At 39.1% G+C, this 16,156-nt stretch overlaps 1 protein-coding gene across 1 annotated transcript in view; it reads left to right on the top strand.

The window, feature by feature from the left end:
* HTRA3 (HtrA serine peptidase 3) overlaps positions 1-16,156 on the top strand; it is a 65,267-nt gene that overhangs the window by 30,978 nt on the left and 18,133 nt on the right. The window contains exons 3-8 of the mRNA XM_040335367.1: positions 752-851; positions 5,766-5,988; positions 6,673-6,867; positions 9,111-9,143; positions 11,645-11,759; positions 15,026-15,074. Of these exons, the coding sequence (XP_040191301.1) occupies positions 752-851; positions 5,766-5,988; positions 6,673-6,867; positions 9,111-9,143; positions 11,645-11,759; positions 15,026-15,074 (715 nt within the window). The remainder of the gene's footprint in view (positions 1-751; positions 852-5,765; positions 5,989-6,672; positions 6,868-9,110; positions 9,144-11,644; positions 11,760-15,025; positions 15,075-16,156) is intronic.

Here is a 16,156-nt window from a genome sequence, read left to right as displayed (position 1 = left end):
ATTTTGTAAGCCATATTCAAGAGAAATCTTTAGAAAATTGCTTTTTGATTTTTGCTTTCCGGCATCAACCAAAAGTCAAAATATGGCCTTCGGGTTAGACTAACCATTGACCACTGGTATGTAGTAGCTCTTTGACATGGACCAATTTGTATTTTTGGTTTAGAGGAACCTTAAATACTAATATTGAATTTTTTTTAATCATCTTGAAATGTTCCATGTTAAGATGATACTGGTGGTTAGGAACCACACAAAACTTCATCGCTCTGCATGTTTGGGAAGCTTGTTACATAAACACCACAGTCTGATTTCAAGTGGACCTTTCATGTGGTCATCCACAAGTAAATATACTTAACCGCAGTGCGTCGAGACACAGAAGAGGCTATAAGACAAGTCTGGGACATAGAGTTGAGTCTGGAATTCTCTGTATACCATAAAGCTGAAGAAATTAGGATCTGTGTCAACGAGCTTTGCAAGTATGGACTTCTGTAAATAAGAACATCATTGGTGGAACAAATGACGTCTAAAGTCTCCTTCAAAGGTCTTTAAAGCTCATATTATTTTTATCACAGATTGCTTACTTTGAGAATAATGGGGTCAGCCAAGGATATGACTTTGCAGGAGCATAGTAGTCAAAGTCTAATGCCAGAAGTTAAAGCTTGAAGACTGTAATTAACTGTAATCCTGACTGTGTTTAGGAGGTTTCATCATGGAATGTTCCTACTAACATACCCAATTTTTTCTGCCAGTATAGGTCACCAACATCTCAACAGTCCGAGGTACAAATTTAACTTCATTGCTGATGTGGTAGAGAAGATCGCTCCAGCTGTTGTTCACATTGAACTTTTTTTGAGGTAATATCAAGTGTTAATTTTTCAGACATAATGTGAATAAGTTATACAATTTCCCTTTGTGCAGGGTGAGGACCTCATATTGCCACATCGTCACTCTGTGCCCTGATGATGTTTATAGGTCATCAAGCCCATTTTGGGGAAGCTTGTGCCCATCAGTGCTTTTTGCAGCACAGGAAGGATATCAAATCCACCAATTCTGCTTGTACACTGCTTGGGGGAAATATTCAAAACCACAAAGTGGACTTAGGCCCCGTACACACGACCGAGTTTCTCGGCAGAATTCAGCCAGAAACTCGATCGGAGCCGTATTCTGCCGAGAAACCCGGTCGCGTGTACACTTTTGGCCGAGGAAACTGACGAGGATCTCGTCGGGCCAAATAGAGAACATGTTCTCTATGTAGTTCTTACATGAATGTAGTTCTTACATGAACGAGCTCTGCAAACCAGGAAGTGAATGAGAGAACAGAAACTAGAACGCCAGAGGTGATATAGATGAAGGAATTCAATAGGTATTCACTAGTTTTTTAACAGAATCATTACACTATTCTGTCTGTCTACCTTGCAGATATTAATTTTAGGCAAAACATTTTTTTCCTTTACAACTCCTTTAAGAAGAAAGAAAATAATGTGTGTGAGAGAGTAGAGGGTGTTGAAAAATTAAATTTTAAGGTTTCTTATTGGCAAAACAAGGTTAAATGGTGGTTATTGGCAGATTGTCTCTTCCATTGGTCTTATATGTGTTTTCTGAAAAATTGTATGTTAGTGCAAATAAAAAAAAGGATCAGTACTTAAAACAGTACTTAAAGCGGTAGTAAACTCAGATAATGTTACCCCAAATCAGCCATATGCAATTTCATCTTGCTGTTTAGCAGCTATGCGCTACATACATTATACAAATAGAACGCTCTTACTTGAAAAAAATGACTTTTTATGCTCGCCTTTGCTTGTACTCAGCCGCTGCCATTATGACTCCTGTCTTCCGCGTTTCAGTAGTATTTTATTTCCGCCCTCACTCTTCTTCTGTGTCCATAATCCCGCACGTGCGCATTCCTTCCTGAAGCCAAGCCTCGTTTTAGTGTCAGATAGGGAGGTTCTGTCCTCGGCTCCACGCTCCAACCCCTGTGACATAGCGAGTCACATGGGGTTAGAATCAGCTTCTCAGGGAGGGAGTTTCGCGGGATCTCGGGGCTGACGTCAGTCAGAGGAAATTACGCAGCCCTGGCAAGTACACAGTTTTCTGGCAAGAAGAAGAGCCGGCCGGAAAAACGGCACTAACTGCGCATGTGCCGATTGCGTCATTCATTCGAAAATTACAGATTACACAGAAAGGAATAAGGTAGGAAGCGTTTTACATAGAGCAACTCGTTTATAAGGTAGGAAAGGTTGATAAGGTGGAAATAGCACAGGAAGGGTTTACAACCACTTTAATTGTCTGTGTTTTCTTTCAAAGTCTACCATTTTTGTTCCTTTAATTATGTAGGGCTTATGTTGACAAGCGTTGTTTGAATGCATTTGAACATAGGGCAACTTATAATCTATGCATTTAAATGCAAAAAACAGCAAAATATTATTTTGGGTTGCTTTATCAGCAACCCTTAATATTCTAAAGCTGAATTCCAGGCAGGGAAGCCACTCAGCATAGGACCCGGAGGCCAGTGGAGGTCCCTGTAGTGTAGTAGAGGTGCCTACCCAGCTTCCAGAGGGAATGGCTTCATATAGAAAATGCATACTTACACGTAACTATGCAAAAATATCCATATTTGGAATTCATCTTTATTAGGTTTGCTGCATTTTTCCCTTAGATACAGTTTATTGACACTTGACACAAAAATTCAACTACGCTTGGTTTAAATGTAAAAATTAAGAAAGAGATTTTACAGTCTTGGAAAAAAAGCATCCTTCCAGGGAAAAAAAAATCCCAGAAAGTTTTTATCATATGAAATTTTTCCTGGAGATGGGGTACAGTTTGCAACTAGGTCATCCAGTCAATTGATAAATCTTCTGTTTTGATGAATGAACTCATTATGCACAGTAACATGGCCAGGTGCTATATATTACGTATTTTTGGAGGAGTTCGAAATTTCTTGAAAAGCATGAACAGAGATAAATTATATTTAAACCTGGCAGCAAAGTATGCAGTCTATACCGCAGTGGTAGAATAAAATGATTATCTGGCATTAATATGGGGAGCCAGATACAAGATTGGTTTCACTCATTAAAAATGTGAAGCCACAGAATAGTTGTGTTGAATCTGTTTAAGAGAAAATGCAGCAAGTCATTTTTATTCTGAAGAAAGTGCCCGTGCCAAGATAAATTATGGCCTCCCGCGGCTATTAAAATTCTTCAGTTCTTACCATTTAGTGGGACCTGCTCAATCATTTATATTTCTGGGTCCAGGAATGCTGTGACCTGAAATGACTCAAAACTAGATCAAGGAGAAGAGAGACTGAGTTCTGAATGGGCTTCCTTCATAGCGTGCATTAAAACATCAACCTTGTTTACTAAAGTGGGATTACTAGGCTGCTGGGTGGCAGAAATGAGGGCTGCCCAAAAAAAACCTTTTCAGGGATTTTCAGTTAATTGAGCAAAAAGTGACTCATAGCAAAAAGTCAGATAACAGGTCAGTCCTAATGAAATTGTAATGTCACATCAAATATTTATTTTAGCTTACCAGTAATTTAGTGGAAAGATGTCTGCAAACCTTCCATGGCTAGTGTTAGGGGGAACCACTGTCCCTGTTGGATTTTTTACTTTTTTTATATTATAAAGAATGCACCAATAAGTCTTAGGCCCCGTACACACGGTCAGTTTGGTCCGATGAGAATGAACCGAAGTTCATTTTCATCGGACCAAACCGACCGTGTGTATAGGCTATCGGTCTGGTTTCCTTCGGTCCAAAATTTCTAAACATGCTTCAAAACCGAACCGATGGACCGCTGCCCCATCGGACCAAACCGATGGTTAGTACAGAAAAGCATCGGTTCAAAATCTGCGCATGCTCAGAATCAAGTCGACGCATGCTTGGAAGCATTGAACTTCGTTTTATTCAGCACGTCGTGTGTTTGACGTCACCGTGTTCTGACCCGATCGGATTTTGGACTGATGGTGTGTACACATATCAGGCCGTACGGCCACTTCAGAGGTGAACCGATGAAAATGGTCCGACAGGCCAGTCTCATCGGTTTGGTCCGACCGTGTGTACGGGGCCTTAAAGGTAATTGCAAAAAAATATTGTCTACATCAAATCTGCAAAATATTACCCATGCCCACTTTTCAGTCAAAAGCACTGCTCCTTGCCTATATATGCATTAAGTGAAGAGTTGCAATGCAGACTTTGAGGACTCATTTACAATTTTGCTGTGCAATAGCACACAAATGTTAACAAATGTAACAATATCTGAAAGATGAATCTGTGCTGTGGTTCAAATATGGCTACTAGCACACAGAGGGTCGATATTCAGCCCAAAAAAAATACAACATAAATGTATGCAGAGCCAAATTAATACAATTATTAAAAAAAGGAAAATCAATGACAAAGTACAAACACTTATCAAAAGTCTGTAGAGTGCTTCCCTATCAAAATAATTGTCCATAAAAATTCCAACACTTCCGTGAGTCACGAATCCTCCACCAACACAAAAAAATCAAATGCCTCTGTGTACATGGTATTAATCCCACTGTGTAGAGATCTTCCAGCCACCACCACACCACCAGCTTACAGAGTGAACACTCACCAAAATCAATGCTACAATACACGTAGCAATTACAGCATGTTTCTCAAATCAAGTTCATCCCAGGCAATGTGTACATCAGTCCTAGTTCCTCTCCTTTCAGTAGTGCCTAAAGTCTGGTCTTGGCTGTGTTAAATAAAGCTTACCCAGGAGCCAACAGATAGCAACAAAAATGTAGTATTTATTGTAATGTTGGATATATACAAAACTTATACGGTAGTTAAAACAGTTGGCCAAGGCTATTAAAAACAAGTACAATTCGCATAGAAAGCCACTGCTATCCTGGGTCATGCAGCCGTGTGATGTCAGCACAGAGTCTCCGCCCGTCGCATTTCATCCATATGGACATTCTCAAGAGGGCTTCTAGTGCTAATTTCCACCACGAATGTATTGTTGCCCACGAATGTGTGTTACATAAATGTAGCCATTGAAACCAATACCGAAATATGTAGAAAATCTGATGTAACTCTTTTTTGCAGTGCAACGTAGGTGTAGTGCACGTATCGTGCAACACATGTTTTACCACAACAAGAAAGTGTAGATGGCCCCTCAAGGTCAAGTAATACCTTGTAGCTGTTCACACTTTGATGAAAACGGAACAATAGTATAATGTAATATTGTTATTATCTATTGACTCTGTCATCAATAGGTTCATCATTTTTCCACTTCAAATAACATAGTAAATAATAATAAATAATAAATAAAAATAATAAAATAGTCAAGCTGTCCAGAAAAAAATGACAGACAGTGATTGGGACAAGCCATATTACACTGCTAGTGTTGCTTACAATAGTCAGTCTTTATATGTGGTTTAACGTTTTTCCCCCAAAAATGCTGTAACTACTTAAAGACTATTGGCTTAAGTTTTTATGTTAATTACTTAAACGCTATTCAATACTACATATCCACGTAAGACCACCTTATTCATGGGGTGACCGTGGTTTCATATGATTTCACTATGAAACAAACAGCATTGTCACCCTGTTGGAGGAAGTAGAAACATAACAGATCTACTGGTGGGATCAACAGGTACTAAAACAATGTGATGGTAGTAAAATTTCTATGTTAATGGTAGTGACAGCATATATGTAATTTTTTTTTTCCCAGCAGTTACACTTTGGGAGTTTCAAACTTGCTTCACCTCCCCAATTTGTAGTAAATGACTTTCCTTATTTTCCTCCAGGCATCCGCTATTTGGACGTAATGTACCCATGTCCAGTGGATCAGGTTTTATCATATCAGATTTGGGTTTAATTGTGACCAATGCCCATGTGGTGTCAAGCAGTAACACTGTATCCGGTAGGCAGCACTTAAAGGTACAGCTGCACAATGGGGACACCTATGAAGCAACAATAAAGGATATTGATAAAAAATCTGACATTGCTACAATCAAGATCAATTCAAAAGTGAGTATGAGCTACATATAGGCAACACTTCAAGTAAACCTGTTCTGGGAGAAATACAGTATGGGAGCTGCCATTGCTGAACATTTAAAAAAAATGCTAGTTGTCCGATTCCCTCTGGCTTGAGTATTTTCTGATTCGCTGGTTAGACAAATATATGGCCTGCAAATTGCAAAATGCACCAAAAAGCACATGGGTGTGAAAGTAGGTAACTAACTGAACATTACTTTGAGATTGCCTTGCAGCTCTGTGATTGACTAATAAAAAATATTTGCTACCGTCCGTGTTCTGTTATGAAATGACTGGGATATTTGATGCTGGAACATTTTCACTTAGAAATAATATACATTTAGCCTCATGTAGTAGCAGAGCTGGGACTTTCTTCAGCAGTTGTGCATGCCGTGTCTACAGTTTCGGAATAGCAATAAGCAAAATTTACTGTAGATATTTCTCAAGGGAATTCCTGATACTACAACCAAAACACATCTGGATACATAATAAATAAGGTTATTTGCCAAACTTAGATCTAGTATTAGTTGGCTGTGTTATTCATGGTATGCCTATGCTCTGTGTGATAGAGATTTTTTTTGTAGTAGTAGAAATCTAATGTAAATTTGTTCAGATACAGGAGCATGTACATTGTTCCTTATCTATATAAACAAATGTAATACTTGTATTCCACTTTAGAAAAAGCTGCCAGTCCTAACATTGGGCCATTCAGCAGATCTAAGGCCTGGAGAGTTTGCTGTGGCTATCGGAAGCCCATTTGCCTTACAGAACACGGTGACCACAGGAATAGTGAGCACAGCTCAGAGAGATGGAAGGGAGCTGGGCTTGAGAGACTCTGATATGGATTATGTGCAGACTGATGCCATCATTAATGTAAGTTAACTTCCTAAACCTCTTTTTTAGATTAAAGTTGCTGATGTTCTTTATGGTGTGGACCAACATGTTAGTAGAGTAGAGATTTCTGGTTGTTTGGACTCTAGATATCAGTTTGCCAGATGCTTTGAAATCTGCCCACTGACTTTTTCCATCGGAAATTCCGACCATGTGTATGCCCCATCGGAGAAATTCCATCGGAAATTCCGATGAATTCCATCGGAGTTTAAATATAGAACTTGTTTTATTTTACACTGATGGAATTCGTCGGAATTCCAATGAGCTTTTGGTTGGGCAAAAACCCGATCGTGTGTACGCGACATAACAATATTAATCACTAAGGGAATCCAGAAACCTCATATTGTGACCTCATTTAGATTTTGTATGAAATTATTACTTGTGGAACTTCACAGTCCTCACCAAAAGGCTAGTTTGGTTTTCAACACCAAATTTGCCATTCTAAGTGAATTTTTCTTGCTACACTGAAATTTGATACATATGTGAGACGGAACGTCCCACACTCTGCTTGAGTGCTTCCGTCAGTATATCGCTTCCTAAGTCTTGAAACACGAGACCAATGCATCTGGCTATAGTACCCCCAAGAACCAGACAACACCAGTCTTGGAGTACATCAGGAATAGCCTGCTTTATTTGAGATCTTACAAAAATATATACACAAGGATGACAATACAAACTGTAACCAGAAACCAAATTAACATGAGCTAATTACTAATCGTTTAGACAGCCTAGGTGACTCGGAGGCATGACCTTTCAGGACAGACTTGCCGTCTTTTAGCTCAGAAGACACAATCAACATTATCATAAATATAAACACAGAAAACCTTCTCACAATACAAACAGTGATCTCCCCCCTCCTCAGCCTAGTAGGCAACAAATATAGAAGAGTAGACTGTCCCGCTCCTACCCAGTTCTAGAGACTTGTGATCAGCTCTTTATATCTATCCTGGGAGATAGTGTGAATAAATATTACTGTTATATTTAAGTAACCACCTTCTCATTGTCCATTAAACAGCTGTCCATCATTTTTCTCATTCACCCTGTGCCTCTAATGGACACAGGGTGGCTTAGACATAGGAGGGGCATGGGGAGCTGAAACAAGGGTTCCCTCCCTCTCCAAAGGATTCTTGGTTCCACAGGCCTTCCCGTCACAATTCTTCTGACCTTTCCTTGTAGAAAGGGAAATATTAAATTCCAACCCTACAGACATAATCATAAACAACATGGAAGCAGCTCAGCTGGCTAGGCAATCATTGTCCCAACCTCAGCAGACAGACAGTGCTCATCAGTGCTTCTCCCAGAGTGCATCCATGATTCCTAATTTTGGCTGAAATGCATCAGAAGGGGAAACCTATGTTGTAGCTTGATGTGTCGATAGAGATCTTTCTATACATTTGCTGCAATTTTGTAATGTCATTGTTCATATATTTACTCTGTTATTAATATTTTAAAGTATATATATATATATATATATATATATATATATATATATATATATATATATAGCCCAAACCTTTTTTTTTTCCATTTTGATAGAGTGGGGAGTGGTTAAAAATATAAATATAAATATATATATATATAAATATATATATACCGGTATATATATATATATATATATATATATATATATATATATATATATATTACCAGCTGTATCCCAATCAATAGATATCTCTTCATTTGTTTCCCTATAGACACAACAATCCAGCAGGAAATATCCCATTGCCTCTTGGGGGATCGGGAAAGAATATTTTTCCCCTGCTGGAGCAAATTGGATCATGCTTTGCTAGGGTTTTTTTTTTTTTTTTTTGTGTTCCTCTGAATAAACTGTGTGTTTTCCCCCCCTCTTTTTATTGGTTGAACTAGATGGACTTGTGTCTTTTTTAACCAGACTAACTACCAGTATGTAACTCAAAGTGAGACAAAATCTTCTTTGTGAAAAAAAAAAACTTAACATTATCTAAAACAGGACAAAAGTTTTGCCTTTGGATACACTTTATATATACTAAACAATGCAAAACTGGGAACAACAACGAGTAAATTAGGAAAAAGTTAGGATGTTATAAACTACCTACAGGCTTGCACCAGTTTTTTCATGGAAACCATGGGGATATTCTGTGTACCTTTTATGCACTTACACTGATTGTTAGAAGATACTTTTTGGCAACAAGCATCTTGTGCAAGCAGACTAATTTGTATGCTAAAATGTTTTTGCTTTTTTATAGTATGGAAATTCTGGAGGTCCTTTAGTAAATTTGGTGAGTGTATTTACATATTTATTGTACTAAATGATAAAATGTAGAATGAGTCGTGTGTGTGGATATTTTCATTTTTATTCAGTTTGATGTACTATATGGTGTGATTGTTTAGTATTAAAACTGCAATATATTTGGACATTAATGGGGCACTTAGGAAACGTAGTGAAGTTTCACACAATGTTTTCTGGGAAGCTCTGTAAATATTCCTTCTTTTAAAAGGTAGGTGCACTATAGCTGAAACATTGTAGGCACCTGACTTCCAGACCTATATGAGCTTCTTAGATGCCCAAACCATGGACAGTAGCAAGGATTTCCTTGCTTTCCTTCCCTCCCTCCTTCCTTTTTGTAGCTGTAACACTCCGGGAAAGGTTGACTCAAGATTTGGAACGTGAATGCGGAAATTTGTATCCAATTAGCCAAAAAAAGCATTTGTAAGATCAGGTAATGATGTTGAACAAGAGGACCTGGTTCGCAGCATCAGCATTCAAATTCATCCCCAAGTGGTTCAGTAGGGCTCCGGTCAGGACTGTGTGCAGGTTTCTCTAGTTCCTTCACATCACACCCCCAGATTTGTCCACAGGGGCAGATACATGCCTTTACTAAACTGTTGAAAGCGGCCTTTACTAAACTGTTGCTACTAGGCTGCAGACACAGAGCTGCCTAAAATGTATTTATATGTTATAGCTTTAACAGTTACTTCAGTGTAAACACCTGAACTTAATAATTTGGAGGGGTGTCCACATACTTTGGTGATATAGTGAAGGTGTGATGGTCAGTTGTCCATATACTTTTATCCATATAGTGTAGTCCTTGGAAGCCCTGTAATATTCCTCATCCTGCCATCTACAGGTGATACTCGAAAAATTGTGCAGAAGTTCATTTATTTCACTAATGCAACTTAAAAGGTGAAACTAATATATGAGATAGACTCATTACATGCAAAGCAAGATAGTTAATGCCGTGATTTGTCATGATTATGGCTTACAGCTCATGAAAACTCCAAATCCAAAATCTCTGAAAATTAGAATATTACATGCAATCAATAAAACAAGAATTATACATAGAACAATATCGGACCTCTGAAAAGTATAAGCATGCATATGTACTCAGTACTTGGTTTGGGCCCCATTTTCAGCAATTACTGCCTCAATGCGGAGTGGCATGGAAGCGATCAGCCTGTGGCACTTCTGAGGTGTTATGGAAGACCAGGATGCTTCAATAGTGGCCTTCAGCTCTTTTGCATTGTTTGGTCTCATGTCTATCATCTTTCTCTTGGCAATGCCCCATAGATTCTCTATGGGGTTCAGGTCAGGCGAGTTTGCTGGCCAATCAAGCACAGTAATCCCACGGTCATTGAACCAGGTTTTGGTGCTTTTGGCAGTGTGGGGGAGGTGCTAAGTCCTGCTGGAAAATGAAGTCAGCATCCCCATAGAGCTTATCTGCAGGAAGATGCATGGAGTGCTCCAAAATCTCCTGGTAGGCTGTGGTGACCCCGGACATAATGAAGCCCAGTGGACCAACACCAGCAGATGACACGGCTCCCCAAATCAACACAGACTGTGGTAACTTAACACTGGACTTCAAGCATCTTGCAGTGTGTGCCTCTCCATTCTTCCTCCATACTCTGGGTCCTTGGTTTCCAAATGAGATGCAAAATTTGCTCTCATCAGAAGAGGACTTTGGACCACTGAGCAACAGACCAGGTCTGTTTTTCTTTAGCCCAGGTAAGACGCTTCTGATGTTGTTTTTTGTTCAGGAGTGGCTCGACAAGAGGAATACAACATTTGAAGCCCATGTCCAGGATCCGTCTGTGTGGTGGCTCTTGATGCACTGACTCCAGCCTCAGTCCACTCCTTGTGAAAGTCCCCAACATTTTTGAATGGCCCTTTCCTGACAATCTTCTCCAGACTGCGGTCATCCCTGCTGCTTGTGCACCTTTTTCTTCCGCACTTTCCCTTCCACATAACTTTCTATTAATGTGCTTTGATAAAGCACTTTGGGAACATCCAACTTCTTTTGCAATTACCTTGTGAGGTTTTCCCTCCTTATGGAGGGTGTCAATGATGGTTTTCTGCACAACTGTCAGGTCAGCAGTATTTCCCATGATTGTGATTCCTACTGAACCAGACTGAGAGACCATTTAAAGGCTCAGGAACCCTTTGCAGGTGTTATGGCTTAATTAGCTGATGAGAGTGGAACACCTTGAGCCAAGAATATTGCACCTTTTTCACAATATTCAAATCTTCTGAGATTGTTGATTTGGGGTTTTCATGAACTGTAAGCCATAATCATCACAATTATGACAAATCACGGCTTGAACTATCTTGCTTTGTATGTAATGAGTCTATCTCATATATTAGTTTCACCTTTTAAGTTGCATTAGTGAAATAAATGAACTTTTGCACGATATTCAAATTTTTCGAGTATCACCTGTATATAAACTGTTTATTCTCATCTATGTAGATGTAGTGATATCATTATGTCCTTGTTTATCTCTACAGGATGGAGAAGTAATTGGTATTAATACTCTGAAAGTTGCAGCCGGAATCTCTTTTGCAATTCCATCTGACCGCATTACAAAATTCATGACTGATACACATGACAAAAAAATTAAAGGTAAAGGAAAATAAAATGCTTCAAGACAAAACTCCATTTAAAAGATTGTAATGATAAAATGATTATTTCTCTCACCTCATCTCATTGGTGTTGAGGGTTCCACCATTTATTAGGCTTTACATAAACAGGCAGAACTCCTACAGAGAACCGAACTTCCAGACCCAGTGGGAAAATTGGTTGTTGAAACTGTTGTAGAAGCCCTTAGGAACAGAATTGAGCACTGGATATCATGTTTATTGCTATTCTAGATTTAAGCTTCACCCAAAACTGTTATTTTACATGTGGGCAAGACTAGTGGGAGACTTTTCTTCAAAGTATACTTATCTTTTTAGTTCCGCTCCGAGGGTCAGATTCTACTTCCCTCCCCCTTCTGTGTTTTGAAGGAATAAATTTTAAGGTCAATCAGGTGACAAACTGTATATTTCTAACATGGTGAAGTTTGACAGAGTTAGTTGACCAATTTGGACCTTCATATGAGGCCACAAGTCTAAGATGCTGTCTCACTATCTTCATATTAAACCCCACCCACTGCCACCATTCCATGCTTCCTGTTACTATGTTCTCTACAGAAACAGCACACACGTGTAGATGATTTTACATTCCTGTACTCCGGGTTTTATTTAAAGAAAAGCTGTGAATGATAATTCCCTTTGATACAAGTGTTATTGTACAGGGTGGGCCATTTATATGGATACACCTTAAAAAAATGGGAATGGTTGGTGATATTAACTTCCTGTTTGCGGCACATTAGTATATGTGAGGGGGGAAACTTTTCAAGATGGGTGGTGACCATGGCGGCCATTTTGAAGTCGGACATTTTGAATCCAACTTTTGTTTTTTCAATAGGAAAATGGTCATGTGACACATCAAACTTATTGGGAATTTCACAACAAAAACAATGGTGTGCTTGGTTTTAACGTAACTTTATTCTTTCATGAGTTATTTACAAGTTTCTGACCACTTATAAAATGTGTTCAATGTGCTCTCCAGTGACATGCGGCAAATGCTACGCTGTGGGCTCTTGCTGAATGAAGCTAGGACAGCCACTGATGTTTCTTCATTAGACCGCGGTAAAATAGCGGTGTTTTACCGCGATTTTAACGCTCCACTATAGGCGTATCCAGTGTGAAAGGGGTCTAATGAAGAAACATCAGTGGCTGTGATAGCATCATTCAGCAAGAGCCCACAGCGTAGCACTCGCCACATGTCACTGGAGAGCACATTGAACACATTTTATAAGTGGTCAGAAACTTGTAAATAACTCATGAAAGAATAAAGTTACGTTAAAACCAAGCACACCATTGTTTTTCTTGTGAAAGTTCCAATAAGTTTGATGTGTCACATGACCCTCTTCCTATTGAAAAAACAAAAGTTGGATTCAAAATGGCCGCCATGGTCACCACCCATCTTGAAAAGTTTCCCCCCTCACATATACTAATGTGCCACAAACAGGAAGTTAATATCACCAACCAATCCCATTTTATTAAGGTTTATCCATATAAATGGCCCACCCTGTAGATTCTTTTGACACCTCTCAGAGGCCCTCCTCACCTTTAGCTATGATTTACACACAAGTGGCCATAGATGATAATAATAATACAAGAAGAAAGTAAACACAAACGTCCAATATGTTTCTTTGGTGATGCTTTGATCTGCTGTCTTTTGAACAAACCCAGAAGTCCCTATTGAAACTTGTGGGCCCAAACCAGGATTTGCAGTGGATCTGGTTAATCCTCGGAGAACATCCAATTGCTCAATTAACCAATCTGCACAGTAAACTGGTATAGGAGTATTTTGGACCCCTATCCAGCTCACTGCTATGCTACAAAGTGTGCAAGTGGTCACTTCTCCCAATCATTCTTCTGTATAGGGCACCGTCGTTCTTTCATCCTTGCCCAGCAAATACAAATGGACCAATAGTTGATTGAATATTATAATGGTGGAATGGCACACCTACATCAGCAATGGTGGTTGATGGATGTGAACTTTAGAAGGCAGTACAGGTGGGAGGGATATTTGCACTTCAAAGGCTAAGCAAGAAGGGGTCCAAAAAATGCTTTTATCCAGTGACTTCTAGGTAGCAATCAGCAGTGAACACAATGAAAGACAAAACTTCAAGTATGGATTTACTAGATCATCAGAAAGCAAAGCTACAAACATTGCTCATCACCAGTAAATGCAGCCTGCCTATACTTTTTTCCCAGGACACATACCAGCAGGAGGTAGCTAATTTGACCATAAATAAAGTTTTCCCCCGGGAAAAAAGTAAAAAGATTCCAGCAGACAGGCTATACATATCTCCAGCCACCCAAAATTAAATTAATAGTTTAGATTGAAGATCTTCTTTAGGATAACATATCCCTTGTCTGTTAGCTCAAACCATACATTCAGTATTGCTCCATAATGTAAGGTGACCAGATTTTTTAAATGAAATTCGGGGACATATATATTTTTTACTAGTAATGGCAGCAATCAGCAACTCTTTTCCCCATCGATGCCGCCCGCCTCACAGTCTGTCAAGTCTCACTCTCCAGGCCCCCGGCTACTACTGGGTGGGGAGCAGAGGAAGATCACTCCACCAGGGAAGGCAAGGCGATAAACTGGCCAGTACTTGAGCCAAGGCAGAACATGCAAGCGGAGCTGGATGGGCACGCACCCGAAACTGAAGAAATAGTCCCTCTGCTCCGACCAGCACATGATCATCAGAAAGGGGCACAGACAATGGAAAGAAATAGACCCCCCTAAGCTAGTAGGAGCGGCAGAGTGGGGGGGGGGGTGTAATTCAGATTTGTTTTTTTTTATTCTGCACTAACTGTTTTTGAAATTGCCCCAGCACCCATTCAAATCCAATCCGGGGACAGACTTGGTCCGGGCACAGTGTCCTCAATCTGGGGACTGTCCCTGGAAACCGGGGATGTCTGGTCACCCTACCATAATGAGCTTCACTATAAACACAAGACTTTTATTGAATAAAGTAAATAGAGCACATTGCACAATAAGGCAACTATTTTTATTGATGTACATATTATAGTATACGTTAATCTGCTGTATATTTTCCCAGTGCAAAGGACGCAGTTTGCACATCGTGATATTTCTGATTTTGCTCTCTATTTGTTTATGTTATGTCTGAGAGACACAGGGTGGGAGACAAGGGATCTGAAGGAAGTCAACAATGTTCTTATAAAATCCAAATCTTGTATTTATTCTATTGTGGTCTAATATTAATATCCCCATTCCAAACGTCTTGTCACTGTTTGTTTCTTCAGACGGGAAGAAGCGTTTCATCGGGATAAAGATGCTGACTATAACTCCTACGTAAGTCAAGAAGAGGAAATTGTCTACATGCCAAAAATGTTTTTTATTGCCTGACATGGAGAGGTTTGAGCTGCAGTGTTTGAAATTTTTACAAAATACATTTCTGGCTAGAGCACTGAAAGGATTAATGTTTTGGAAAGAAAATTGCTTTTTCTTTTTATCTTCTTTTTAGTTGCCATGTGAACTTTTATAGAGAGAGAGTTTTTTTTATTACTATTAAACATGAATACATGTAAGATTTCTTTTTGACAATGGGAAATGTTGCCCTTTCCTTAAAGCTGTACTCAAAGCAAATGGCTATATACCAATTTAAAGTGTAACTAAACTTCCTCAATCAACATTAACTATATTTAAAGTGGCTGTAAACCCTTGAAAAAACAAAAAACCCTGAAAACAAAGGCATAATCAGCTAGTAGGCATAGCCTACTAGCCAATTATGAAACAAAATAGGATGGGGGGATCGGGTAACAAACCCGGGGACTTTAAACGGTGTCAATTAAAGAATATATCAGAGAATAACGATGTAGATAAAAATATGATTTATTCGATGATACAAAATTTTACAGAATTAAGACATGACATTGTTGATCCTTGTGATCATGTGGCGGCTCGAATGAACCAAGCAACGCCCAGACCTGTTACAGATTGCTCGACATGTTTCGCTACAAGCTTCATCAGGAGCATATATACAGGGAAGGCTACAAGGAATAAGCAGAGAACAACATCATCAATATTTGTATAGATGATTGGCATGTACTAGCAGACAGTACGCAAATTTAAACAATAAATAATCATTAGCAATAGAAAAGGAACAAAATTGAATAAATGATGTCAAGTATTCATGAATATTACAAAGATCACAGAAACCATAATAAAAAAGGGTGATCATGAGCAGACTTACCACGCAGAGATCAAAGATCATCAAAGGTCATGTGATGAAAACTAAGCATAAACAGCCATAGTTTAAAAACCAAAATTAAACCTGTAGGTACAGAGCCCCACTGGAACCATTCCATACACACGCCGTCACAGAAATGCTGCAGTATAAAAGAGAGGGAATAGATGAAATTAAATGTATATAG

The sequence above is a fragment of the Rana temporaria genome, chromosome 1 (genome assembly GCF_905171775.1).
Source record: "Rana temporaria chromosome 1, aRanTem1.1, whole genome shotgun sequence".
NCBI lineage: Eukaryota > Metazoa > Chordata > Amphibia > Anura > Ranidae > Rana > Rana temporaria.
The sequence above is the reverse complement of the archived record's forward strand: the minus strand, read 5'-3'. Positions and strand labels throughout refer to the sequence as shown.